Raw genomic sequence first — 25,172 nt, 5'->3', positions numbered from 1 at the left:
ACCTTCAGGTCAATAATGCAGTGCTTTTGTTTATCTGTATATGGAGTGAAAACCTGGAACAGATTGAACAATGACCTTCAACAATGTCAATGCACTACTTAAATAAATAAATTGAGAAGTACTAGGGAGAGAAAAGATTTGATAATGGGTGTTTGGAAATACGGAGTAAAATATTATTATTACTATTGTTATTAATATAAACTATTTATTATCATCATCATCATGTTATTAGTATTATTGTTATTGCTGGTGTTAGTTTTTGTGATGTAGAAGAACACTGTATAATTAATGTGTAGTAGTTCTTTTTTAATATGAATTGCAGTTACACCTAACATTATAATTAACATTCTAATAATATAAAGTTAAAGAATGTTTGATTCATTGAGTGAAGAGTAAAAGGGGAAGGAATGAAAGAGTTTGTGCACAAGCATGTGCCAAAAAAAAACACTAAAGTGACCATGGCCTGTTTATCTTTTTATTCAGGTGGGCTTGCTAGGCATCCAGTTGATATGGACAAGAGATTCTGAGGAGGCTCTCACTAATGCTCGTTATGATCGTCGCATTATGGCTAAAACCAATCAAATATTTTTAGATCTACTCAATACACTGATTGATATGACCACAAAAGACTTGAGTGCTATTGATCGGACCAAATATGAGACGCTCATCACTATCCATGTTCATCAGAGGGACATATTTGACAATCTTGTAAGTATGGAATTGATGAGAATTTAAGCAACAAATGCAAATGCTTTCCACACTGTTATTCTGAAAAAGCCTTATGATTTTACATGACAGATCCTTTTAAATTACCTTTTGTACCAACAGTCAAGGCTCTGACTGGTACATGAAAATATTTTTAGCCTTTTTCTTCAAAATGTTATTAAGCGTTCTTTTTTGGGCACAATAATTGCCTTGCCTGTCATCAAGGAGAACAAAAGTTCCATTGTTTCCCTGAATTTATTATTATTTGGGACCATGTTTTCTAAAATATATTTATCATTCCTTGTAACCATTTGTCCTATCTATCTTCAGTTCACCCTTCTCTCTTTTTCTTTCTGACTCATCCAAATCCAAATCCTCTTCATGCTGTTTGTTATTTAACACAACGCCATCCCAACATCCCTTTCCTAGTTCCTTTTACCAAATGTTCTTAATTTTCAAATGAATCTTGAATGCCAAATCTGGCTCTGGATCGCTATATTGATTGGTTATACACAATCAAATATAAATCCATATAATATCTATTCAGTTTTGTTAAAAAGTGGTTTTCATTAAAATGACTACAATTGTTTCAGGAAAAAAAAAATGTCAAAAATATCATAATGCCTTATATTTTTTATTGCTGAAATGTCACTGTTAAATATGTATCGATTGAAGGCCCTGTCAGTCATAATGTCTGCAATTAACGTATTGTTGACAGAAGAATTAAGATCATGTTCTCCTGAAACTGATGATTGACACTCCTACTTTTAAACTCTTTTTTTGTATTTTCAATATCCACACCATCCTTTTATTAATCTTGACCTGTCATGCTTGATTTTTTACTCTTGTGCATTAATTAATCTTTCCTTTTTCACTTTCATTATTAAGTGCCGACTGCATGTCAAAAACCCTGGAGACTTTGAATGGTTAAAGCAGTGTCGCTTCTACTTTAATGAGGATTCTGAAAAAATGATCATCAGCATCACAGATGTCGGCTTTGTCTACCAGAATGAGTTTTTGGGCTGCACTGAAAGGCTTGTCATTACGCCATTGACAGACAGGTTAGTACTATAGTTTGTCTTGAAGGGAAGAAAAATTAGGACTGTAAGTGCAGCGCTCTGTAGTCACATGAGAACAGACACAAATGAGGCAAAACAAGATGAAGTAGAATCAGGTCCTCACAATTTGTGGGCATCAACTTAGAACTGAACAATTCTCAGACGACCCATATTTGTTTTAATCAAATATTCTGATCAATAGTTTCACTGGCATTTAATGGAAGGAACCAAAGAAAAAGTGAACCCATAATGATGTTTAGATCATGGTTCGCAATGACTTTTTACCAATCTCCCTGAAAGCAGAGTGGGTGTTCTATCATCCCGTCTACAATGTAAACATAATCTTGCAATCATACAAAAAAAATCATAACTAGACTCGCGCTAACATACACACATTCCCTTCTGCGGCATATGAATAGATGTTTGGTTGGTGATCTGCCGCCTCCTAGCTGACTTGAAGGAAGGTAAGTGGCAGACAATGTGCGGTAATCGAGAGGTAAGCGACCTGTATGTAATCGAGAGGTAAGCGACCTGTATCCACAACAGCGGAATGACAAATTACAAGTCCGTAACTTACACTTATTTAGGTCTTTTGCCGATTAAACGTAGCTTATGGAGAAGCACCATCAATTTCGTCACACGCAGTTTCTGCGTGTGATGACAAGTAGGCTTTTTTTGTGTTGTGGTAATGACGACATGGCCTATGTCCGATTATTATTATTATTATTATTATTGTGTTTAACACATGCATCAACTTCAATGTGGAGACTTTTGCTAACTAGACCATCATGCCTTAATGTGAACAATAGTTCATTTATACAGCTGTCACTCACTGTGAATAACAGAGATTCATTTACTGCGTGCAACACTGCTTGCACAAAGACAGTAATCAACTTACAAACATTGTCTGACAGAAACATAGCAAAGGTAAAGCAATGTGAAGAGACAGCAGTGACAGGAAGTGGGCTGCAAGTATCTTTCAGGAGGACTAATGCACTCAGATCCTTAAAGAGATTATTGTTTCTCAGACAAATTCCATGGTTAAAATCATTCATTAAAATCACAATGGCTGTTGGAGCTTTTTTCCTGTGTATTATTTTCCTCACCCTGCACTCTGTCATTGTCTGCCCTTCATTCTCCCTCGGGGACAGCCTTCGTATTGAAAAAGAGAAACAATTAAAATTGGCACTTAGAATAAAGAGATCCTTGGTCTGTTGTTTTCAGAAGCAGTATGGAGTAATTGTCCTGATGTAACAGTTTGTTCTGTGGTTGCTTACATGGTTTAGGTGCTACATCACCCTTGCCCAAGCTCTGTATATGAATATGGGTGGAGCACCCGCAGGCCCTGCAGGAACAGGTATGCAAGACACCCAAATATATATTTGGTTTTTACACCCACCCACAGTAAGCTAATGGATAGTAAACATTTCAAGAGTTTTGTTTTTTGGTAGCGGTAGAAATATATAACTCTTTATATTTTGTAATTTTAGGTAAAACAGAAACCATAAAGGATATGGGGCGCTGTCTGGGGAAGTATGTGGTGGTCTTCAACTGCTCTGACCAGATGGACTTCAGAGGTCTCGGAAGAATATTCAAGGGTTAGTAGGGTTGCAGTATGTACGCTAATGCTTAGTATAGTGCTTCAGTATTCAAGCTTTGACCACAGAACATAATGTATTGTGTCATCACTTAATTTCAATAAAACTAATGCCCGTGCATCCATTGCAGGTCTTGCTCAGTCTGGTTCGTGGGGATGTTTTGATGAATTCAACCGCATTGAACTTCCTGTCCTGTCAGTGGCTGCACAGCAGATTTCAATTGTGCTCACTAGCAAAAAAGAACGCCGAAAAAACTTTGTCTTTACTGATGGAGAAAATGTCGAGATGAATCCTGAATTTGGTATCTTTCTAACAATGGTCAGTGTTGCTGTATACTCCTACTTAAACAAAGTTTTTTTTTATTCCCTTACAGAGGCAAATAAATATTATTTTTGTGATTGTTTATAATAATATCAAAAAACAATCAACAAGAAGCTTTTAAATACAATATAGTGTACAAATTTACAGCACTCTATTGTGCTACCATAGGGATTTAATATGGGAACCTAATGGGACCTTGTTTCTTACAGTCATGTAGAATCTGTCGAGTTGTTTTTGTTAATATAAAAATATATGACACAACAGTAACAGTGATTTTGCAAAAAAGTATGTACATTATTTGGTCTTTCATTGTTTGTCTGACCTGGACATTCAGAACCCAGGTTATGCAGGGCGGCAAGAACTCCCCGAGAACCTGAAGATAAACTTTCGGTCCGTGGCAATGATGGTTCCAGACCGTCAAATTATCATCAGAGTGAAGCTAGCCAGCTGTGGCTTCATAGACAATATAGAGCTTGCTCGGAAATTTTACACACTCTACAAGCTCTGTGAAGAGCAGCTCTCCAAACAGGTAATCAAGGTCCAAGATCTGCAATATTTTCACAATTTTTAATTAAATTGTTTGCATTATCATCTTTAATGACTTGAGAACTGCAAATTATTAACGATATTTACAATACTTACATGCAAATTAAGCACCAAGCTTCCGATAGTTTTCTGTAATTGCTTCTCAAAACAATCAGTCAGGTGAAAAACAAATTGTTGCATTAAGTAAGAAACACATGTGAAGTGATGTCAAATAGCTGGATCAATATTGTTGACGGAATCACCCAGGTTCACTATGACTTTGGATTGAGGAACATCCTGTCTGTGTTGCGAACTCTGGGAGCAGCCAAACGAGCTAATCCCAGTGATACCGAGTCAACTATAGTCATGAGAGTCCTCAGAGATATGAACCTCTCAAAACTGGTCAGTTTTACAAATTATCTGTGTTCAATCATATAACCTTCCCCCTTTGTTGATTATTCATGCAAATAAGTGTGAGCATAATTACATTTGTTAGATCGATGAAGATGAGCCACTCTTCCTCAGCTTGATTGAAGACCTCTTTCCAGGCATTCAGCTTGATAAGGTTGGCTACCCTGAACTTGAGGCAGCCATCGACAAACAGGTATGAAAGAGAATCTGAACATTTGGGTGCTTTACGACAAAAAATAACATGAGACTGGAAGAATGAAAGAAGGAAGCTCCATAGATATTACGAAATTCAAAACAAGTATTTAGTTATCATTCCTGGACCTCAGTCCAAGTAACGCAGATCATATGTACATTGCACAACTTTCTTGTAATAAAATGAAAAATGGATCGTTGCTGAAATATGCTTATGTCTCTCGAGAAAACAAGGTCCTAATAGAGACTTTAATCTTCAAGTAGTACTCACTTATGCATTATGAACAAAAGGTTTGAATGTAATGTTCCTCTTCAGGTTGAAGATGCAGGTCTGATCTGTCACCCACCCTGGAAACTGAAGATCATACAGCTCTTTGAGACTCAGAGGGTCCGCCACGGCATGATGGCTCTGGGGCCCAGTGGAGCAGGGAAGACAACTTGTATCCATACACTGATGAGAGCGATGACAGGTGGGAGACCAACATTTTAAAACAAATAGATAGAGAGGCAAAAAATGTTGTGAAACCTTTTTTCACTCTGGGAAATAAAAATGTTCTTGTCCCATCGCTCAGAGTGCGGTCAGCCTCACCGAGAGATGCGCATGAATCCTAAAGCCATCACCGCACCTCAGATGTTTGGTCGACTTGATGTGGCTACAAACGATTGGACAGATGGCATTTTCTCAACACTCTGGAGGAAAACACTGAAGGCAAAGAAAGGTCAGGAAGTGAAAACGATAACACAATCACAAAATGAGTATTTTATCTCTTATATTCCAAGTGGAAATAAACAATATTAGAGTTATAATGTACATGTAGCATTACAGAATCCATGTAACATTTAAAATGAAGATTTCACCTTTTGAATTTGTTAAAATTTTGTGGGGCGACTTACAAATAGCAAGGTTGAATGAATAGTGTGGTTGTTCCAGCACACTGACACGAACTGTGGGACACTCAGAGAATTGTAATCTTATTTTACAACTCTTGGTTAATTGTCTGGGCCACAGTGGATGGTTACGCTTCAAATATATATTTTATGATATATTCTTTCTGACACACTATATTCTATACTAGGAAAAGCAGGTAGTGGTTGGTTCCATTGGTGCGGAGAAAGAATGGCACCATAACTGCTTAGTAGTATCACGGAAAGAAAGGGGAAACATGAAAGAGGCTCCCTGGAGAGCTCAGAACTGATTTCTCCCCCATGATTCTTTGAGGTCCTTATAGATGAAGGAGCTTTTTTTATCGGTAGCTGTGTGAAAACCTGTAATGTTGTATGTCGCAGAATACTTAAAATGCCTAGGGAGGTCCTTGCACTCCTAGCTCATCATGCTGGAGTTTTAGCTTCCTATCTTCTTCAGGGTTCCATTAAAAATGCATGTGTACACTGGTGTAAATTTACAGTACTATGTGTGCAGATTTATATTCTGCTCGCTATTTCACCACACAGGAAGGATCCCCCATGTATGTTATGTTGCTCCAGCTCCCAATTCTTTTGAGATTTGTGGTTCCATTATTTTAACACACTAATTTTGCCCTTCACTGCATATTTATTTTCTTTTTAAGTTAAAATAACTATAATGTTTGTGTTTCAAAAGATAATCTTGTTTCAAACCATTTCAGGAGAACACGTTTGGATTGTCCTGGATGGGCCAGTTGATGCAATCTGGATCGAGAATCTTAACTCAGTTTTGGATGACAACAGAACTCTTACGTTGGCAAACGGAGACCGTATACCAATGGCACCCAACTGTAAAGTGGTATTTGAGCCGCATAACATTGACAATGCTTCTCCAGCTACTGTATCACGCAACGGCATGGTGTTTATGAGCTCCTCTGTGCTCAGCTGGAGCCCTATATTAGAGGTGATTAAAGATAATAAACCCCCTGGATATTGTTTGTTTCAGAGCAGAACATGACTCTTTTGTTAATAAAGTTATGAAATGTAATGAAATCTATTTTCTAAATAAAATTGACACAACTGAAAGATAAAGTACAAACACAGAAGGTCGGGGACAAACGCCTAACAATGATCATTTCTGTCTAGGGATGGTTGAAAAAACGTTGTCCGCAGGAGGTTGAGATTCTGAGGGGCCTCTTTTCTTCATCTTTCACCAAATTGTACCGATTCTGTGTACAGTCACTTGAATTCAAAATAGACCTCCTTGAGGCTTTTGTCATCATGCAGTGCATCAACATGCTGCAAGGACTCATACCAACAAAGGTTAGAGTGATGTTGCTCAAACTTTCTAATCAGATTGCAGGTTCTTCTCATGCACTTCACTCTTTGTACATTCAAAATGCTATTTTTAAGGTTTTGATCAAGCAATTTGAAAGTAGGAATATTTCTATGTTCGTCAAATTCCAATAAAGAGAGACAATATTTGATTAATAACCAGATAATTGTTGGTTTGTATAAGATATATAAGAAAAGCTATTTTCCTTATTGTCAGCACCATCAGGTGGATTTGCCTTTTTCTTTTTATAGTAAAACGAGAAGCTATTTGCTTGAATGATGACACTTCTAAGTTATACCATTGTGGTAATGATAGATTTTACTTTACAGGAACAGTGTGCATACCTATCTCAGGAGCACTTGGAGCGACTGTATGTATTTGCCTTGATGTGGAGCACAGGAGCTGTCCTTGAGTTAGATAATCGCAAGAAAATGGAGATTTGGCTACGAGAAAATGACAGTATCCGTCTAAACTTGCCTGAAATCCCGGCTGACAGTGAGGACACCATGTTCGACTACTATGTCACTTCAGACGGTAGGCATGAGCGAAGTAATTTAAAGAGACTTTCCAGCCAGTTCAGAGTTTTTATTTAAATACAACGTGCATTATTTGGGGATGTGGGTGTAATTAGACATTTTAAACTGAGCAAGATGATATGTGCACCATTAGGTCATGCTGATACATAACTGATGTATGACATGTTTGTGTTTTATTCTAGGTCAGTGGACCCACTGGTGCACACAAGTGGAGGAATATGTTTATCCATCAGAAATAACCCCAGAGTACAGTTCCATCTTGGTCCCCAATGTTGACAATGTTCGAACTGACTTCCTGATCCAAACCATTGCTTGGCAGGGCAAGGTGAAGTTTAATAACAACAACAACAACAAAAATCCTTAGTTTCCCATTCTTTATATTAACAATAATTAGAATTACAATCATAACAGTCTAAAATAAGTTTGAGCCAAACAAAGCAAATGCAAAGCAAAGTTACTCTCATTTTTGGAACACTCCGTTGAAAGAAAGGATTTATTATCATTGGCCAAACTATAATGGCCGTTCACAAAAGACAAAGTACAATGAAACATTCTGCAAATTTATAATTACACTGGAACATGTTTGTTCAGGCAGTTTTGCTTATTGGAGAGCAAGGCACAGCCAAGACGGTCATGATGAAAGGCTACATGTCAAAGCTCAATTCTGAGATACACATGGGAAAGAGTCTTAATTTTTCCTCTGCAACTACACCCCTCATATTCCAGGTGAAGTACTCCCATCCAGCTCCTTGGACATCAATGAATATAGTTTGGTGTCACTTTTTCTGTTCTATGTCTCTATCTTCAGATCGCCATGCTTAATGCTAATGCCTGTCTGAAAATAAACAACTTAGATTGAAAATTTAACATGATGGAAAAATAAATATTGTAATATAATATTCAAAGTAATATTGAATAGTTTGCCTGAATGAAATTATGCAGGTTGAAAGTGAGACCACCATTTTGTCCATGTCCACAGCTTAGCAGTATATTGATCACGTTGTTCAGATGGATTAGTCATACATATCCCAAAGGCCACAAGATCTCTTTTTATCTACATTCCTTCCTGTCTTTTTCTTTGGAAAAATGTCTCCTAATTGTGTCATGTTTCCATTTAAGCGAACTATTGAGAGTTACGTAGACAAGAGGATGGGGAGCACATATGGACCCCCTGCTGGGAAAAAGATGTCAGTTTTCATTGATGATGTCAACATGCCAGTCATCAATGAATGGGGCGATCAGGTTTGGAATTTAAAAAAAAAAACATTATTGTGTGTGTTATATATAGTTTTTTTTTTAAATAACCACAAAAGCCTCAATACTTTTTGTTTTGGACACAGGTGACGAATGAGATTGTTCGTCAGCTAATGGACCAGAATGGGTTCTTCAACCTAGAAAAACCAGGAGAATTCACTAGTATCATTGACGTCCAGTTTCTTGCAGCTATGATACATCCCGGAGGAGGCCGTAATGACATTCCACAAAGACTAAAAAGACAGTTTTCCATCTTTAACTGTACACTTCCCTCCAACTCGTCCATTGACAAGATCTTTGGTAATCACAAAATCAGCCAAAATAGAATCTCCATGAAACATTTAGTTATGGGGCCATCAGATATATTCACAAATAGAGATACACAGAATTTACATGTCTGACCTAAAATGTCTGATTTGTAATTTGTAAGTCACATCATGTTATCACAATTTTCTTACAGGTGTAATTGGTAACGGTTACTTCTGTGCTCGTCGCAATTTTTCTGATGATGTTCAAAGCACAGTGTCAATATTGGTGTCCATGACTCGTCAACTCTGGCAGCTTACTAAGCTTAAAATGCTTCCAACTCCTGCCAAGTTCCATTACATTTTCAACCTTAGGGACCTCTCAAGGATTTGGCAAGGCATGCTTAATACAACAGCAGAGGTGGTCAATTCTACTCAGGTGAGATGAAATTTCTGTTTCCTCATGAACAATGTCTAAGCCTATTTTTAGGTGGATATGAATTAAGAGATAAAGATAAGAAAATTTGTTTATTTTAAGAATGTTTAAGACACTTAAGTGCTGATAAGTACTAGCATACAGTAAATACTAGACAGCCTTGGTGTTTAAAGTCAAGTTAACCTAGATTTCAATGCTCCTCATTTAGTTACCTAGCAATTTAATATGAAAGCCTGCAGATGCCTTCTAACTGAGATTTAATTTCAGTTAATCGTATTTTAGGTGTTGTTGGAATTATGGAAGCACGAATGCAAACGTGTGATAGCTGACAGATTCATCATGCCCGAAGAAGGGGAGTGGTTTGACCAGGCTTTGGTGAAACTGGTAGGGGACACGCTTGGCGAGAATCACAAAAATCTTGTGGCCCTCGGTGTGGATAGATACTTTGTTGACTTTCTCCGAGATACCCCTGAGGCAACAGGTAGCATAATTTGAGTTATTTTTGCTCTGCATCATAGTGATGCAGTTTGGACATTGGCCTTAATATGAACATTTCTCATCAAAGGAGAAGAGCCAGAAGATTCTGCTACGGATTCACCCAAAGTGTACGAGACAATTGAGACATTTGAGAACTTAAAGGGCAGACTGAACATATTCCTAGATGTTTACAATGAGAGTGTCAGGGGTGCTGCCATGGACATGGTCTTCTTTCAGGATGCAATGACACATTTGGTCAAGGTGAAGTAAGCCTCGTACTTAATTGCACAACACAAAGTTCCTACTTGAAGTGTAAATGCTCCATACAAAGTGCACTTTGGGATAAAATGCATATCATAGAATTTTCTCTTTTGCATCTATTGTATGAGAGGGTTTTTGTGTCTTTGTGCTAGATCTCAAGGATAATCCGGACACCTGGAGGGAATGCTTTGTTGGTCGGTGTTGGAGGTTCAGGAAAACAGAGCTTGACCAGACTGGCCTCTTTCATTGCTGGATACAAGATTTTCCAGATCACTCTTACACGGTATTCTTACGTTGTTAGGGTAATTAATGTGGATCAATTTCTAGTAAGGATTAGAACAGAATCTATGGTACTTTCTCCCGAAGGCAACACATTGACAACCTTAAAGGGTGTCGGGGTACACGTTTTCATTCCAACTGAAGGATACAGGATACAGTTTTACCAATCTACTCTCTTAAAAGTGTAATTGGTTGATTGCCGCCAGGTGCTGCTGGTTTCAGAAGAAACTTCATTGGTTAAACTGCCTGTGCTGGATCAGTTGGAACAAAAACCTGGACCCATTGTGGCCCATTGTGGAATAATTTGGACACCCCTGTCCTAGACTCTATAATTCATAAACTGCAATTTAAGATGGATAATTCAAGAGCTCCCTTACAAGGGTGGATTTAAATGTCAACTCTTAAAGTAAGAATTTAAGTAAAACTGATATATTTGTTGACAGTCTTTCTAACCTTTTTCCTCTTTCTTGCCAGAATAATTTCTTCTTTTCACTTGGGACTATTTTTACTCCCTTTATTTGCAATTTCCGTAAAAATATACCGTGTCCAACTGTGTCATTTGCCTCAGCTTTGTCCAGCTTTCCTTATTGTTCGATGCCACTCTTGCCGACATCTTTCTTGAGTAGCTTTCTTTCCCCTGTTCTCGTGCATTTGTCATCGTCTGATTTCCTTTCTAATTCCCTGTGCAGATTGGTTTGGCTGCTTGGTATTCCATATTCTTGTGTTCTTTCTCTTAGTCCCTGTGGGGCAACCAGAAAGGCAATATCTTGTCTCCAAATCTCCTTGTCTCTTCTGCTTTCTCATCCTTTCTGTCAGCCTCTTTCTCTCCTGCATTTCATTATTATGCTTTTTATGCCTCCCCCGGTTATTTTATAAGCAACTCCATCAATGCACTATATATATAAATAAGAATAAGTGGATGGACAAAGATAATCACATAACCAGAAAATAAAACAACCCCACTGACTTGGAAATGCAAATATCTTATTTCCAGCACACATGCTGGTGCTTGATTAGGGAATCATATCTCATAAAATCTGAACAACAAAAACAAAGCAAAAGGTAAAGAAAGCTCATGTGGTGCTTTTGTACAACAGACACACTTGGTTAATTCTGTTTTTGAGAAATAAAATTCCACTTTCTTAAAAAAATTCTTTGATTGGGATTACATGCTAATTATTTTACAGCTCTTACAATACATCTAACTTGATGGATGATCTGAAAGGTTTGTACAAGACTGCGGGAATGCTTGGAAAAGGCATCAGCTTCCTCTTCACTGACAACGAAATCAAAGAGGAGTCCTTCCTTGAATATATGAACAATGTTTTGTCATCTGGAGAGGTGAGAATCATATTCCTACATTTAAGCTTTAGCTTAACTCTACTAAAATGTTGTTGTACAGTCTTTGTTGAATAGGTCTCTGCCATACTGCAATGAGTGAGTGATTTAAAAAGCTTTGATCTGGGTAGGTTGGTAATTTCCACAGTGAGACCCATTTTCGTAGAAAATAGCTTATACAACAGTTATTGGAACGCTGAGCCAAGTTCTTAATATAATATATTGCTTATGATAAAGGGCAATATGTCTGATGTCAGCTGCAGGTTTTTTCCATTTATCCGAAAAAGCGGCAAATCATTTCAAGGTCAAATGCATCTGTTAAAACATTTGTCAGATTGTGTGCTCAGCCATTGAATGCAAACAGTCCAAAAGCAAACAAAGCATTTTTAGGGCACTTCTCTGCTTTCCTATGATTTCTACTCAGTGGTTTGTCCTCTCAGCCATTACACCCACATTTGTTAGTCTTGTAGGCTTCCACACGTAATAGTCCACTCTTTTCTGTAATGGTTAATTTGCCTTCCATTTAAATCTCCGCAGCTAATTCTTCTGTCCATGTCTTCTCTCATAGATTGATTCCATTAGCCAGCTATTTTCCTCTCCTACGACCATTCCCACTAACAAGTTCAACACTATCTTTTTTTGCCTTAGATCTTCAGCTCTCTGTCAACGGAACCAATCGGAAATTTGCAAAAATAGAATAAATAAAATATTCATTCATTTTCTGGGTCATGGGGTGCTGGAGCCTATCCCAGCCAGCCAATTGCTTTATCATTTTCTTTGATCTAAATGCTATAAACCATTGTTTATAGGTAGTACGTAAAAAAAAAAAACATATAGTCCAAACAGGGTTTTTAGATGTGAACACACACATGAACAAGGAAATAAAAATTTGACATGCAAAAGAAATTAGTAAAAGGTCCCCTAGCTGTATTTACCTTTAAAGGTGTCGGTTTTGGACGATATTGTTTGCAAAAGTGAAATGTTTGATTTCTCATTTCAATTTACTTAAATGGTTTGCAAAATGTTTAAATTAGTGAAGATATGAAGTGGGATGATTGAGAGGAAAACTTACATGATACTCAACTGATTAAATTTCCCTCCTTAGGTGTCCAACCTGTTTGCTCGAGATGAAATAGACGAGATTCTCAGTGCTCTTGTCCCGATCATGAAGCGAGAGTTTCCAAAACGGCCACCAACCAATGAAAATCTGTATGAGTACTTCATGTCACGTGTTCGACACAACCTTCATGTCATTTTGTGCTTTTCGCCTGTTGGGGAAAAGTTCCGCAACAGAGCTCTTAAATTCCCGGCACTGATATCTGGTTGCACAATGGACTGGTTCCGGCGCTGGCCTAAAGATGCTCTTGTTGCAGGTACATATGAACAGTTGGACTCTCTGTTATTCCTGTAAATGACCTGTGCTGTGATTGTTCACCATCTCATTGTATTTTATGCATTCATTCTGCAGTTTCAGAGCACTTTGTGTCTACATTTGATATTGACTGCTTGCCGCAAGTGAAGTGTGAGGTAGTTCAGTGCATGGGCTCTTTCCAGGATGGGGTGGCTGAGAAATGCGTGGATTACTTCCAAAGGTATCCAAGTCACATTGATTGCCTATTTTAAACAATTTGTCACCATAAAGCTTCTCCCGCTGTAGTGATAGCATAGTAATAAAAAGATCACAGATGCTGCAGCTTGTTTGCGATGAACAGCAAAATATATTTGACTTTTAAGAATTGTCACAAACCAAGCCTATTTAAGATGAAATAACTATTTTTGCATGCAAAATCAAAAACATGTATTGACCCCGAGGGTCATTATTGCTGTAGCTCATTTCCTTTTAGATCACCGAAGTAATTTGTCCTGAACACACACACACACACACAAATCACAAATTTTTACTTCAGCTACCATCAATATTCTCCTTAGAACAACAAACTATAAAGTTAATAAACATGTAAAGTGATGTATTCTATTTTTAGATACCGCCGCTCGACCCACGTCACACCCAAGTCCTACCTATCCTTCATACAGGGGTACAAGAACATCTACGAGGAAAAGAGATTTGAAGTCAAGAATCTGGCCAACAGGTAAACCAAATGCATTCCCTAATATGGAAATATATGTCAAGCCTTAACTCCGAAGAACATTTCAAGCTGAAACTTATATCCAAAGGACCAAATGACTTCTATGATTACTGCATGTAATAGATAAAGACGCATCTGTGTTGTCAATGTATATTCAAAATATTAAAAATACTCTGGATCAATCAGTAGGTAATTACTTCAGGATGTCAATTTTTCTTATGAGAATATTTGTGGTATTTGTGCTCAGTACAATGTTAGGAATGTAAACTTAAAGCCTGGTTCAGTAAACTTATCCAATATGGTGACAAACACAAATGAATTGTCATTAGTGTTTCATTTTTATTTTTACAATTCTGTACTTATATTTAGGATGAACACAGGCCTTCAAAAGTTGAAGGAAGCATCAGAGTCCGTAGCAGGACTTAGCAAAGAGCTGGAGGTAAAAGAGAAAGAGCTTCAAGTGGCGAATGAAAAGGCAGATATGGTGAGTTTCACAATCCTTAACTTTATATTCCCATATTTTTTGGACTATAAGTCGCCCAAGAATAATCATTATAGATTAAAGTAATAGTAAAATAGGGAACAATAGATAAAATGGGCAGCATTCTATTGGATAACTATAACCTAAAAAAAAAACCATAACAAGCTGTTGGCAAAAGACATGACACAGCCAAACTATGATAAAAGTGCTTAAAGATTTATTCATTCATTCAATATCCATACCGCTTACCTCACAATGGTGGCAGCGGGTGCTGGAGCCCATCTCAGCGAAAATGAATGAATGATTTGATTCACCATCAGTTTGACGGAAAATAATTCTGTCTTTTCACAGGTGCTGAAAGAGGTGACAGTCAAAGCCCAGGCAGCGGAGCGTGTAAAAGTGGAAGTTCAGAAAGTCAAGGACAAGGCTGAGGCCATTTTAGACCTGATTTCAGCTGACAAGGCCATTGCTGAGCAGAAACTTAAAGCTGCCAAGCCTGCAATGGAGGAAGCCGAGGCAGCACTGCAGGTCATAAAGTTGCTTACTCATTTACACTTCCAAAAATATGCACGTGAATTTTCCAGGGAAAGAATTCCTCATCAACAGTACTAAGCCAGTTATAATCCATTTTTTTCTTGTCTCCACTTAGACAATCAAGCCATCTGACATTGCCACAGTACGCACTCTAGGGCGTCCCCCACATCTCATCATGAGGATTATGGACTGCGTGCTGCTGCTCTTCCAGAGGCGGGTGAACCCTGTGAAGCTTGACCAGGAAAAAAACTGCAACACTCCATCATGGCAGGAGTCTCTCAAACTCATGACAGCTGGAAATTTTTTAGGCAGCCTGCAGGTATAATTTGCAAATAAAGGAAGCAATTGTTTGTTCGACATATCGTCATATCAAACCATCATTTTCATCTATCATATTATGCCAGATTGTGGGTCTAGGTAACCCAATCCACCTGTTAATATTGGCATCACGTCGCAAAAATGAAAACTTAAACTTTTCATGGCATTAAATTATGCTGGTGTGACAAAAGCATATAATGGTATTTCCTCATTCTCCTTATCATTATTGACCCGTTTACGTGGATGAATCAGCTCCACAGTACTAACTTCCTCTCTCCTCATTAGTCCATTAGAAGTACAACCTCGGAGCATCTAATACCTTTCTTTCTCTTGGCCTTGAGCTTTAACCCCACCTTCGTATTTGCTCCTCTTTTCCACATGTTCCCCCTTCCCATCCTTTCGTTTCTTTTTTTCTTTTTTAAAACCCTACCACTCTCCCTTCCCCACAGCAATTCCCCAAAGACACCATTAATGAAGAGATGGTGGAGCTCCTGCAGCCCTATTTTGACATGCCTGACTACAACATTGAAACAGCCAAGAGAGTGTGTGGCAATGTGGCTGGGCTTGCATCATGGACTAAAGCCATGGCCTCTTTCTTTTCCATCAACAAGGAAGTCTTGCCCTTAAAGGTAATAATCCAATGTGATTGTGTTGACGAAATTATATTTTTCCTATTAAGAAACACACTAAGTACACATTCACGTTAAGATCCCTTCTCTTATACTGACTGATAAACATGAACTTTACAGGAGAGCTGAGCCACAGGCCATAACTCTGCATCGGTTCAAATGAAAAGATTCATTTATATCTCCATCATTTGGCTTCTTGGCACCAGATTATGTGTTCATGAAATAACAAGAAAAAAGCCATACTCAATAAGACTTTCCCTATTCCATTTACATTTTAATCCTTTTAGCACAGACCCAAAAATATTTCTCCCAAGGGAAAAGTCTTGGTCAAAAATCTCTCAACTCAGCTCAGTCTTTACTGTGGATCACTGCGCCAGCAAAGTTCTGTGTATACAGCAAATCCAACTCCAACATAAGACAATATAGCATAACCTCAAAAGGCACAATTAAAAAGAATAATTTGATAGTTTAATCGATGAATGAACAACTAAATGAATGCAGAAACAAGCGACTTTCATTAAAATATGAATAGCACAGCGAGAGCATTCACTCAATCTTTGTCAAAAGCACTTTAAATAAATCATTCTCAATATCATTCCAGTCAAAAACCTTTCACCAGTTCTGCGGATACCTTTAGATAAAAAAAACTAAGTATAAGATCATCACATTTATTTCCATCACTTAACATTTTTTGCACAAGATATTTAGAACATTTTTAAACTTTGGAATTTCTGAAAGGAGAATTTTAGGAAAGATTGTTTCAAATCCATAAAAAACACAACTCAAAACGTTCAAATGTAACAATAAGCAATAAGAGTAGGAATGTGGTGAAGTCTACTCAAATCCAGGGAAGGACTACAGTAGATTTTCCCATCGGCTAACGTGCTGTGCAGATTGAATTTGTTTTATTCAAACACTGTATTACTTGCCTCGTATTCTCCCTGGTCATCTCCTGACTGGTTCGCTCCTTCTTCACTGACACATACATTTAGTCTCGAAGGAGCAATAACTTCCTGCTACTATTTTTTAAGCACAGCATAGAGAGCAGACTAGCAAATAGATTTTCTGATTTCCAATCTAATGCCATCTCCCTTCCTAAACTGGCCTGTCAGACGAATAGACAGTCAAAGGAACAGGAGCACCCTTCACTTCTCAGCACTTGGGCTTCTCTGCACAAATTCTGTGGAAGCAGACTCACATGGCTAAACGTACTTGACAATGTTTTCTAAATCTGTGTTCAAACCAAGGCTTTCACTGCAGTTCTAATCAGAAAATCCCCCCACTGCTTCTTCACCACCCCTGTGCCGTGACTGATGTATTCTAACTCCTTTGCCTCCTACATTGTTCTACACATCATTAAATAATCCCCTTTTTATTTCTTGCCTTTTCCCCCCAACCTTTCAAATTTCCTCTTGTAGATCTCTTTTCTTTTAAAGCCATATTTAAAACTTGTCTTCAACTGCGAGACATTAAAAAATAAAAACAGCTTTAGATATTTCCAGCTTTCTTCATTTTAGTACCATAGAATAGTATTTTTATGCATGTACTTTTGCAATCAAACAGTCAACCCCCTGCTAAATACAATGGTACAGTCTCAGTGACACACAGTGTCTAACAAACTGGATCAACCTTGTATCAAAACATTTTTGCACTAAAGCCGTTTTGTCAGGGATAATTTGTGTTGTTACACAGAAAAATAAAGGTTTGCATTTTACTGAGTTCCCTTTCAAATATCTCGTATACAGATCAGATGATCAATTTTCACTCAGGATTTAATTTCTCACTCACTCCATTCTATGTTTATTTCTCTCTGTAAAGTGCCCCATAACCCATTTAGCATGGAATTAATCTGGCACAAATCATATTTTTGAAATTTTTCTCCATCTCCCATTCCAGGCCAACTTGGCGGTGCAAGAGAATCGTCTGAACATCGCTCACCTTGATTTTCAGAAAGCTCAAGCAGAGCTGGATGCCAAGCAGGCAGAGCTGGATGTGGTACAGTGCGAGTATGAAAATGCCATGATGGAGAAACAGGTCGGTGGCTTCATTTGCGGGCTCAGAACATGCAGGGGGATCACATTATATGGAAGGATATTTTAAATATATATCTATTTTTAAAACCAATGGCTTCAATGTAATAAATAATAGCTATCTAACTTGGAATAGAACATCAAATACTGAATCATTTAATTATTTAGATTTAGTACTTAAAGTACAAACTATAACTCTGTTTTCACTTACTTTCAGACACTGTTGGAAGATGCTGAGCGTTGCAGGTACAAAATGCAAACTGCTTCCAGTCTGATCAGTGGCTTAGCTGGCGAGAAGGAGAGATGGACAGAACAGAGTAAAGAGTTTACTGCTCAGACCAAGCGTCTTGTTGGTGGGTTTCAAATAGACTTAGAACTTTACTTATAATGTGCGGAATAAAATGTTCATTGGCATCAAACCCACACAGACAGAAGACACATTTGTTGATTTCTCGCACTCAAAGACCCCAACTTCAAACCCCAAATAGAAATTAAAAAACAACAACAACACACAAACATAAAAAAATGGATGAATGCAGCCTACACATAGACACCTTCACTTGTGTAAATAGGAGAAATAGTGTATGTTAAGCATTTGATACTTTAAACTAGGTACCGTATATATGATGAATGGTCGTCTACTTCCTCATATCAGCCCTTTTGTCTGCTGACATTTAGTCCTGAGCGTTGAAAGTAGCTCCCCTGTAACCCTGAATCTCAAGAAATGATATAAAAAGTGATGAATGCGTTACTGTATGTGGCTTTTTTTTGCCCTAGGTGACATACTCCTCGCCACGGCATTCTTGTCTTACTCCGGTCCTTTCAACCAGGAGTTCCGTAACCTCCTACTCTCTGATTGGCAAAATGAACTGAAGCAGCGTCAAATCCCGTTTGACAGCAATCTCAATCTGACCGAGCTCCTTATTGATGCACCCACTGTCAGTGAGTGGAATCTACAGGTCAGTAATCAATCTTTGATCTGCTGATTTGTTTGTAATGTGGGATTCAGGTAACGACAAAACATACATACCACAAAATGAATGCGGGATGTACTTTTTTTGTATGATTATTTCTAGTTGAAATGTGCTTTTATCTTCTCTTTTAACAGGGGCTCCCGAATGATGACCTTTCTATTCAGAATGGCATCATTGTCACAAAAGCTGCACGTTTTCCTCTTCTTATTGACCCTCAAACACAAGGAAAAATATGGATTAAGAACAAAGAGGCAAAGAATGAGCTGCAGGTTAGTGTTTTTGTTTTGTTTTGTTTCTCGTTTGATAGAAAATTAGTCTGAATTTACTCCTGCATTCCCAAAGTGTTGAGGCATGGCATTTATTTTAACACATAAAAAATATCTCACAGCACCACAAGACAGAAATGTAATTAAAGTGTTCTTTATACTAAAAATAATGACAGTTTTGTCTCAGTTTATCCACATATTTACCCTGGGCCTGTTTAGTTGTACACAAAACTATGATGTATTTCTCTTACAAATGGCAACTTGTGTAAACCTTGGTCACTGTAGGTCAGTCCAGCACTGCTGGGAAATAATGAAGTCATTTTGAAAGTACCCTGTCCCTTTCAAATGGAAAGTCATTCATAGACTCAGTGAGAATTCTGTTATCATGGTAACGGACTTAATAAAAATAACTGCCACAGGAGGACCATTATGAAAATGTTTTATGCAATACATCCTCTTTAGTATTCTCCTAATAATAGCTGTGGTCTTATTTTTATACCAATATCCACTTCCTTTTGTTCAGCCTTCAGCATATTACGTCAATGGTAGTGGGAATGGTAGGGGGATTGGCCCACTCCTTCCTCCATTGCTCTTTCTGTCTCTGTGCTAAATTAATGCACTGTTTGTTTAATTATGAGTTTCAATGTAGATACAAATGGGCCTCTATTAATATGTATACACTGATTCCATTAAGTCAGCAGTAATTGATGCATCCCAAAAAGAGATGCTTAATTTTTTTGCCATTTTTCCTTGCAAAATTTGATTCTTATGTCAAATGGTGCTGGTATATGACCGCGGTCAAATTCTCAGATCACCTCGTTGAACCATAAATACTTCAAGAATCACCTAGAAGACAGCTTGTCTCTCGGTCGGCCGCTCTTAATTGAGGACATCGGAGAGGAGTTGGACCCTGCCCTCGATAACATTCTTGAGAAAAATTTCATCAAGACTGGATCCACTTACAAGGTAATGACTAAAACCGCTCACTTATTTGCTCATTTGGCTTCTTGGGTTTGTCGGCCCTGATTTTGTTTCTGTAAAACTGAGCCTGAGTGAACTAAATAAGAGCAATAAAGGTCTGCTTGTCATGAAACTATTTGCCAAAATCCATACATACCATTTCACCAAATACATTTACGGTGACTAAAAAATAGATTGCCTTTAGTCCCCCTTATCTGACCTCCTAACGATGAATACAAATAAATGTATAAACAAAAAATAAACAAACATATAATACACACAAATAATAATAAAAAAACTTTGCCCAAAATAGCTGTTATAGCTACAAAAGGGGACAAATATTAGATAATTTGCATTTTTATGAGATTTTACACTGTCACTTTATTTACCCGGAATAAAGAAATATAATTTTGCCTAAGGTAAATACATGTTAGCTTAGGTCAAGTTATGTTGTGTTATTTTATTGTGCTAGGATAGTATGGTTGCTGAATTCTATAGTTGCAGAGAAGGCAGTTTAAGACACACTAGTGTCTTATTTTCCATAGGTTAAAATTGGGGACAAAGAGGTGGATGTCATGAAGGGCTTTCGGCTTTATGTGACGACCAAGCTGCCTAACCCAGCATACACCCCTGAAATCAGTGCACGGACCTCTATCATTGACTTCACTGTAACAATGCGAGGACTGGAGGACCAGCTTCTGGGACGAGTCATCCTCAAAGAAAAACAGGTGACAGTTCTTTATATACTTAGACACTTCTGTGTGCAAACATTTTGGGGCTACTTTACATATCCAGTGGTATATATTATGCCATCAGGAACTGGAAAAAGAAAGGACAGATCTTTTAGAAGACGTTACATCCAACAAACGGAAGATGAAGGAGCTTGAAGACAACCTCCTTTTCCGACTGACGAGCACACAGGAAAGGAAACACACTCCATGTCAGCCCACAGTATTTCAGAAACTTAGCTTGTCCTAGCCAATCCAATTTTCCAAGCTTTCTCTTTGAAATGTGAAATGTCCCTTGTACCTTAATGCTGTGTTTTGATAGCAATTCCACATGAACTCTTTCCTGACTTAGTCTTATTGATATTACTGTGTTTCTATTTGTAGGGTTCGCTAGTGGATGATGAAAGTCTGATTTCTGTTCTTGCCAACACCAAGTGCACAGCTGAAGAGGTCAATCAGAAACTACAGATTGCAGCTGACACTGAGGTTCAAATCAATGCTGCCAGGGAGGAGTATCGACCAGGTAGGTCATAGCAGAGTTTACATCTTTTGAGGCAACATTTCCACTTGTATTCAATGGTTTATGGAGTGCAATTGGATGTTACAACCAGGTTTTGTCCATCCATTTTCAATAGCCTTACAATTTGAGGGGTATTGTCTATGTCAGTTAAGGGTCAAATTAGGATGGAGTAAGACTCGAGACCGTTGACCGTTTACGGGTCAGTCACAGATCACTACTATACAACCATTCACATGAAAAGACTATTCTCTATCTTCACATAACCCAAGATACATTAAACTGGAACATTTATTCTGTGAGGTTTCAGAACTGACAATTATTGTAGACAGAGCTGCAGTGGTCTGGTAGAACAACTTCTATGTATACTCACTATTCATTAAAACAAAAGCTACAATTTGTCTTGTACTGATTACTTTTCTCTCTGATTTCAGTGGCAACCAGGGGCAGCATTTTGTATTTCCTAATCACAGAAATGAGCATGGTGAATGTCATGTATCAGACTTCCCTAAGGCAATTCCTGGGACTTTTTGACCTTTCTCTCGTTAGGTGAGAACGCTTCACAATTATCAGTATTACGTTTTGCTCCTATTTAAATGGATTGGAATTCTATTGATGCCAATGTGTTAAGGGCCATGAAAACACAGTATTTCACTGTGTAAATGGTTATAATCATACATTTTCACATTAGGTCCATGGGACTAACTAAGAATGTTCTTTGAAATTGTAACAAAGGATAAAATGACAGAATATCAGATAGTGGGAAGTATTTAATAAAAACAGGTATTTTCCCTTACCAATTTTTTTTAGTTAGTTTTATTGTAATTATTTATCACAATTAAATCCCCAAAATATTAGAGAAGTCATTTATTATCATTTTATCAGCTGGATTTTGATGTTTGTACCATATTGTTTAGTAATTTCACTTCATTATGATATTTTTATAGAATTTTGGGCTTAACTGTGTGACATTTCTGTCAAAACAGGTCCTTCAAAAGTCCAATCACAAGCAAGCGTATTATCAACATAATAGAGTTCATGACCTTCGAAGTGTACAAGTATGCAGTGCGTGGCTTGTACGAGAAGCACAAGTTTCTATTTACTCTTCTCTTGACTCTGAAGATCGATATGCAATGTAGCAAGATCAAGCATGAAGAGTTTCTCACACTTATTAAAGGTGAAAGACAAATATATGAGCTCATGATTTGGATTAATGAACACGTATTATTTTACGTCACATGAAAGTTTTGCTGTTTTAATAATAGGTATCAGATTTAGGTGTGTGAAATTGATATACAGAACTTGTATTGCTAAAAACTCCTCAAGACACAGAAAATGCAAGTATGCCAACAGACAGCTAGCAATGGTTCTTTCTAAAATCTTGAGCAAAACCTCTGGCAATGCGATAAAAGAAATAGCTTTGAAGATATGGCAAGGTTGAAAAAAATTGAAAATGAAGTACAAAACAACTGCATTATTCTCTTATGAGAACCTGGTTCTCTAATGTGGCAGCTTTCAAATGATAAAAGCAATAACTCTGAAAAGATCCCCACGGCTCTTTGACAAGGTTAAACTCAAGTTGCAATTACATTACAGTGTACTGTAGTTATTTATATCTTGTATGAAGTGGCAAGCTATAGAAATTTAAAACATATCTTCACCATTGCAAACCGCTCCTTAGTGTAAAATAAAACAAAACATACTCAGGCATGTGGCTATGTGCATGCATAACCATGATCTGCCAGTTCAGACTTACAGAAGTGTTTTGAATGTTTCTGAATGCTCATTTTGCAATACTTCAAGGAAGATTAAAATTTAAACTATCATGACATTGTAAATTTTTGTGACTTGGTGTATCATCCAGGAGGTGCATCCCTGGACTTAAAAGCATGCCCTTCAAAACCAGCAAAATGGATACTTGACATGACATGGCTCAATCTTGTAGCACTCAGCACACTGTGGGAGTTTTCAGATGTGCTAGATCAGGTACAACACAAAAAATCAAGTTCTAAAAATATTATTAGTGGGTTTAATCTTAGATTCAAGAGCAACAGTTTTTTTTCCCGACTTTGGAAAGGTGGACCAGCGCTACATCCTCAGCAGTGACTTATCACGTTTTAAGGTTATACTGTACAAAGTAATTATGTTGTATTCAAAGTGATTACTTTATCATTGTATACTTTGTTTTGGAGTGTTGCACAGACTATATTTAACTATTTCATAGGAACTCAAGAGAGTTGGTGTCTTTATTTTTATGCTAATTTCTGATCAATTGAATTTCAGATTGGTCGCAATGAAAAGCAGTGGAAGCTGTGGTTTGATAAGGAAGCACCAGAGGAGGAAAAACTCCCAAATTCCTATGAGCAAGCACTGGACTGTTTTAGACGCCTGCTTCTTATTCGTTGCTGGTGTCCCGACCGAACCATCGCACAGGTTAGAAAGACATTAAAACACAAAAACATCTTGAAACCACCCAGCAGTGATGTTTGACAACACATTCTTTTTTTTCTGAGGAAAAGTAATCTATTTTAACCAAAACATGTAATGGGAACAAAGAAATTAGGGAGACAGTTATAAAAGATAGTGAGAGAAAAAAAAAACCTTAATATCCGCACCATAGAGTTCTTGGCTTTCTGGTACCTTAAAGCAAGATTTACTCCTGAACAACATCTCTTTCAGTAAACCATGAAAATTGTGCTGTTACACATTTCATAATCTATACATATAATTATTGCATGATTTCACTCATCACCTTGATTCTTCCTCTCTTGCAGGCCCGTAAATACATAATGGATGCAATGGGGGAGAAATATACTGAAGGGGCAGTTCTTGACTTGGAAAAGACTTGGGAGGAATCAGACTGCCGAACTCCTTTGATCTGTTTCTTGTCGATGGGTTCCGACCCAACAGACTTTATCATCGCTTTAGGAAAACGACTGAAGATAGAGACACGATACGTGTCCATGGGACAAGGACAAGAGGTCCATGCACGTAAGCTTCTGCACCAGAATATGGCTAATGTAAGTAACTAATGAAAGGTTGAGCTACTATATCATTTGTCTAAAAATGTATTCCTCCTTTAGCGATGGATAACATTTTATTATAAATACTTAGGTACTAGTACCAATATTCCTTGTCTTCAGGGTGGCTGGGCTCTACTCCAGAATTGCCATCTGGGTCTGGACTTCATGAATGAACTCATGGACATTGTAACAGAGACAGACTTTGTCCATGAGAGTTTCCGCTTGTGGATGACTACTGAAGTCCACAGACACTTCCCTATCACGCTTCTCCAAATGTCGATCAAGTTCACAAATGAGCCCCCACAGGGCTTGAAAGCGGGACTTAAAAGGACCTATGGAGGTATTTGTGGTTTGTTTACAGTCAGAAACATCAGAACAAGAGTATTCAAATCCTCTCTAAGCATAGATGGAGTAACATTCAATGGAAGGTTCTCAAGTATTGTAACATATTTCGGAAGGTGTTTCTTAATTGGGGAAAATAGTCAATACACAACTAAACGTGCTTAACAAGGTTCCAATGTAATCCAAACTTTTGATGGCTATTTCAATTGTTTGACACTTTGATTGAACCTAGCTTTGACAAGCCAAAACACTTAATTACCTCAGTTCTGTACTTATGTTAAAAAAAATGAAGAATCCACAAAGCAAGGCAATTAGAGATGTGTTTGTGCTAGGAATAAATATTTCCACATCTCACCTCAATCCATTTTCTGCGTCCATTGATATCAAACATAAATATGGAAAAAACAA

The 25,172-nt window shown here is 37.6% G+C and overlaps 1 protein-coding gene across 4 annotated transcripts in view; it reads left to right on the top strand.

Moving 5' to 3' along the window:
- dnah5 (dynein, axonemal, heavy chain 5) overlaps positions 1 to 25,172 on the top strand; it is a 57,374-nt gene that overhangs the window by 18,211 nt on the left and 13,991 nt on the right. For all 4 annotated transcript variants that reach the window (XM_077599344.1, XM_077599346.1, XM_077599345.1 and 1 more), the window contains 43 exons: positions 484 to 708; positions 1,594 to 1,766; positions 3,050 to 3,120; positions 3,254 to 3,361; positions 3,492 to 3,679; positions 4,017 to 4,211; positions 4,475 to 4,609; positions 4,704 to 4,811; positions 5,127 to 5,280; positions 5,383 to 5,529; positions 6,436 to 6,677; positions 6,860 to 7,036; positions 7,379 to 7,583; positions 7,768 to 7,910; positions 8,177 to 8,311; positions 8,705 to 8,827; positions 8,926 to 9,139; positions 9,300 to 9,523; positions 9,803 to 10,001; positions 10,086 to 10,258; positions 10,411 to 10,541; positions 11,725 to 11,878; positions 12,981 to 13,248; positions 13,344 to 13,467; positions 13,858 to 13,965; positions 14,332 to 14,446; positions 14,795 to 14,971; positions 15,093 to 15,296; positions 15,745 to 15,924; positions 17,821 to 17,958; positions 18,172 to 18,307; positions 18,732 to 18,913; positions 19,063 to 19,197; positions 20,005 to 20,160; positions 20,700 to 20,882; positions 20,971 to 21,073; positions 21,265 to 21,405; positions 21,834 to 21,948; positions 22,386 to 22,576; positions 23,264 to 23,385; positions 23,683 to 23,832; positions 24,174 to 24,419; positions 24,543 to 24,762. In XM_077599344.1, the coding sequence (XP_077455470.1) occupies positions 484 to 708; positions 1,594 to 1,766; positions 3,050 to 3,120; positions 3,254 to 3,361; positions 3,492 to 3,679; positions 4,017 to 4,211; positions 4,475 to 4,609; positions 4,704 to 4,811; positions 5,127 to 5,280; positions 5,383 to 5,529; positions 6,436 to 6,677; positions 6,860 to 7,036; positions 7,379 to 7,583; positions 7,768 to 7,910; positions 8,177 to 8,311; positions 8,705 to 8,827; positions 8,926 to 9,139; positions 9,300 to 9,523; positions 9,803 to 10,001; positions 10,086 to 10,258; positions 10,411 to 10,541; positions 11,725 to 11,878; positions 12,981 to 13,248; positions 13,344 to 13,467; positions 13,858 to 13,965; positions 14,332 to 14,446; positions 14,795 to 14,971; positions 15,093 to 15,296; positions 15,745 to 15,924; positions 17,821 to 17,958; positions 18,172 to 18,307; positions 18,732 to 18,913; positions 19,063 to 19,197; positions 20,005 to 20,160; positions 20,700 to 20,882; positions 20,971 to 21,073; positions 21,265 to 21,405; positions 21,834 to 21,948; positions 22,386 to 22,576; positions 23,264 to 23,385; positions 23,683 to 23,832; positions 24,174 to 24,419; positions 24,543 to 24,762 (7,018 nt within the window). The remainder of the gene's footprint in view (positions 1 to 483; positions 709 to 1,593; positions 1,767 to 3,049; positions 3,121 to 3,253; positions 3,362 to 3,491; positions 3,680 to 4,016; positions 4,212 to 4,474; positions 4,610 to 4,703; positions 4,812 to 5,126; positions 5,281 to 5,382; positions 5,530 to 6,435; positions 6,678 to 6,859; positions 7,037 to 7,378; positions 7,584 to 7,767; positions 7,911 to 8,176; positions 8,312 to 8,704; positions 8,828 to 8,925; positions 9,140 to 9,299; positions 9,524 to 9,802; positions 10,002 to 10,085; positions 10,259 to 10,410; positions 10,542 to 11,724; positions 11,879 to 12,980; positions 13,249 to 13,343; positions 13,468 to 13,857; positions 13,966 to 14,331; positions 14,447 to 14,794; positions 14,972 to 15,092; positions 15,297 to 15,744; positions 15,925 to 17,820; positions 17,959 to 18,171; positions 18,308 to 18,731; positions 18,914 to 19,062; positions 19,198 to 20,004; positions 20,161 to 20,699; positions 20,883 to 20,970; positions 21,074 to 21,264; positions 21,406 to 21,833; positions 21,949 to 22,385; positions 22,577 to 23,263; positions 23,386 to 23,682; positions 23,833 to 24,173; positions 24,420 to 24,542; positions 24,763 to 25,172) is intronic.

This window comes from Stigmatopora argus, chromosome 4, assembly GCF_051989625.1.
Source record: "Stigmatopora argus isolate UIUO_Sarg chromosome 4, RoL_Sarg_1.0, whole genome shotgun sequence".
In the NCBI taxonomy this organism is placed as follows: domain Eukaryota; kingdom Metazoa; phylum Chordata; class Actinopteri; order Syngnathiformes; family Syngnathidae; genus Stigmatopora; species Stigmatopora argus.
This window is presented reverse-complemented; position numbering and strand designations above follow the sequence as displayed.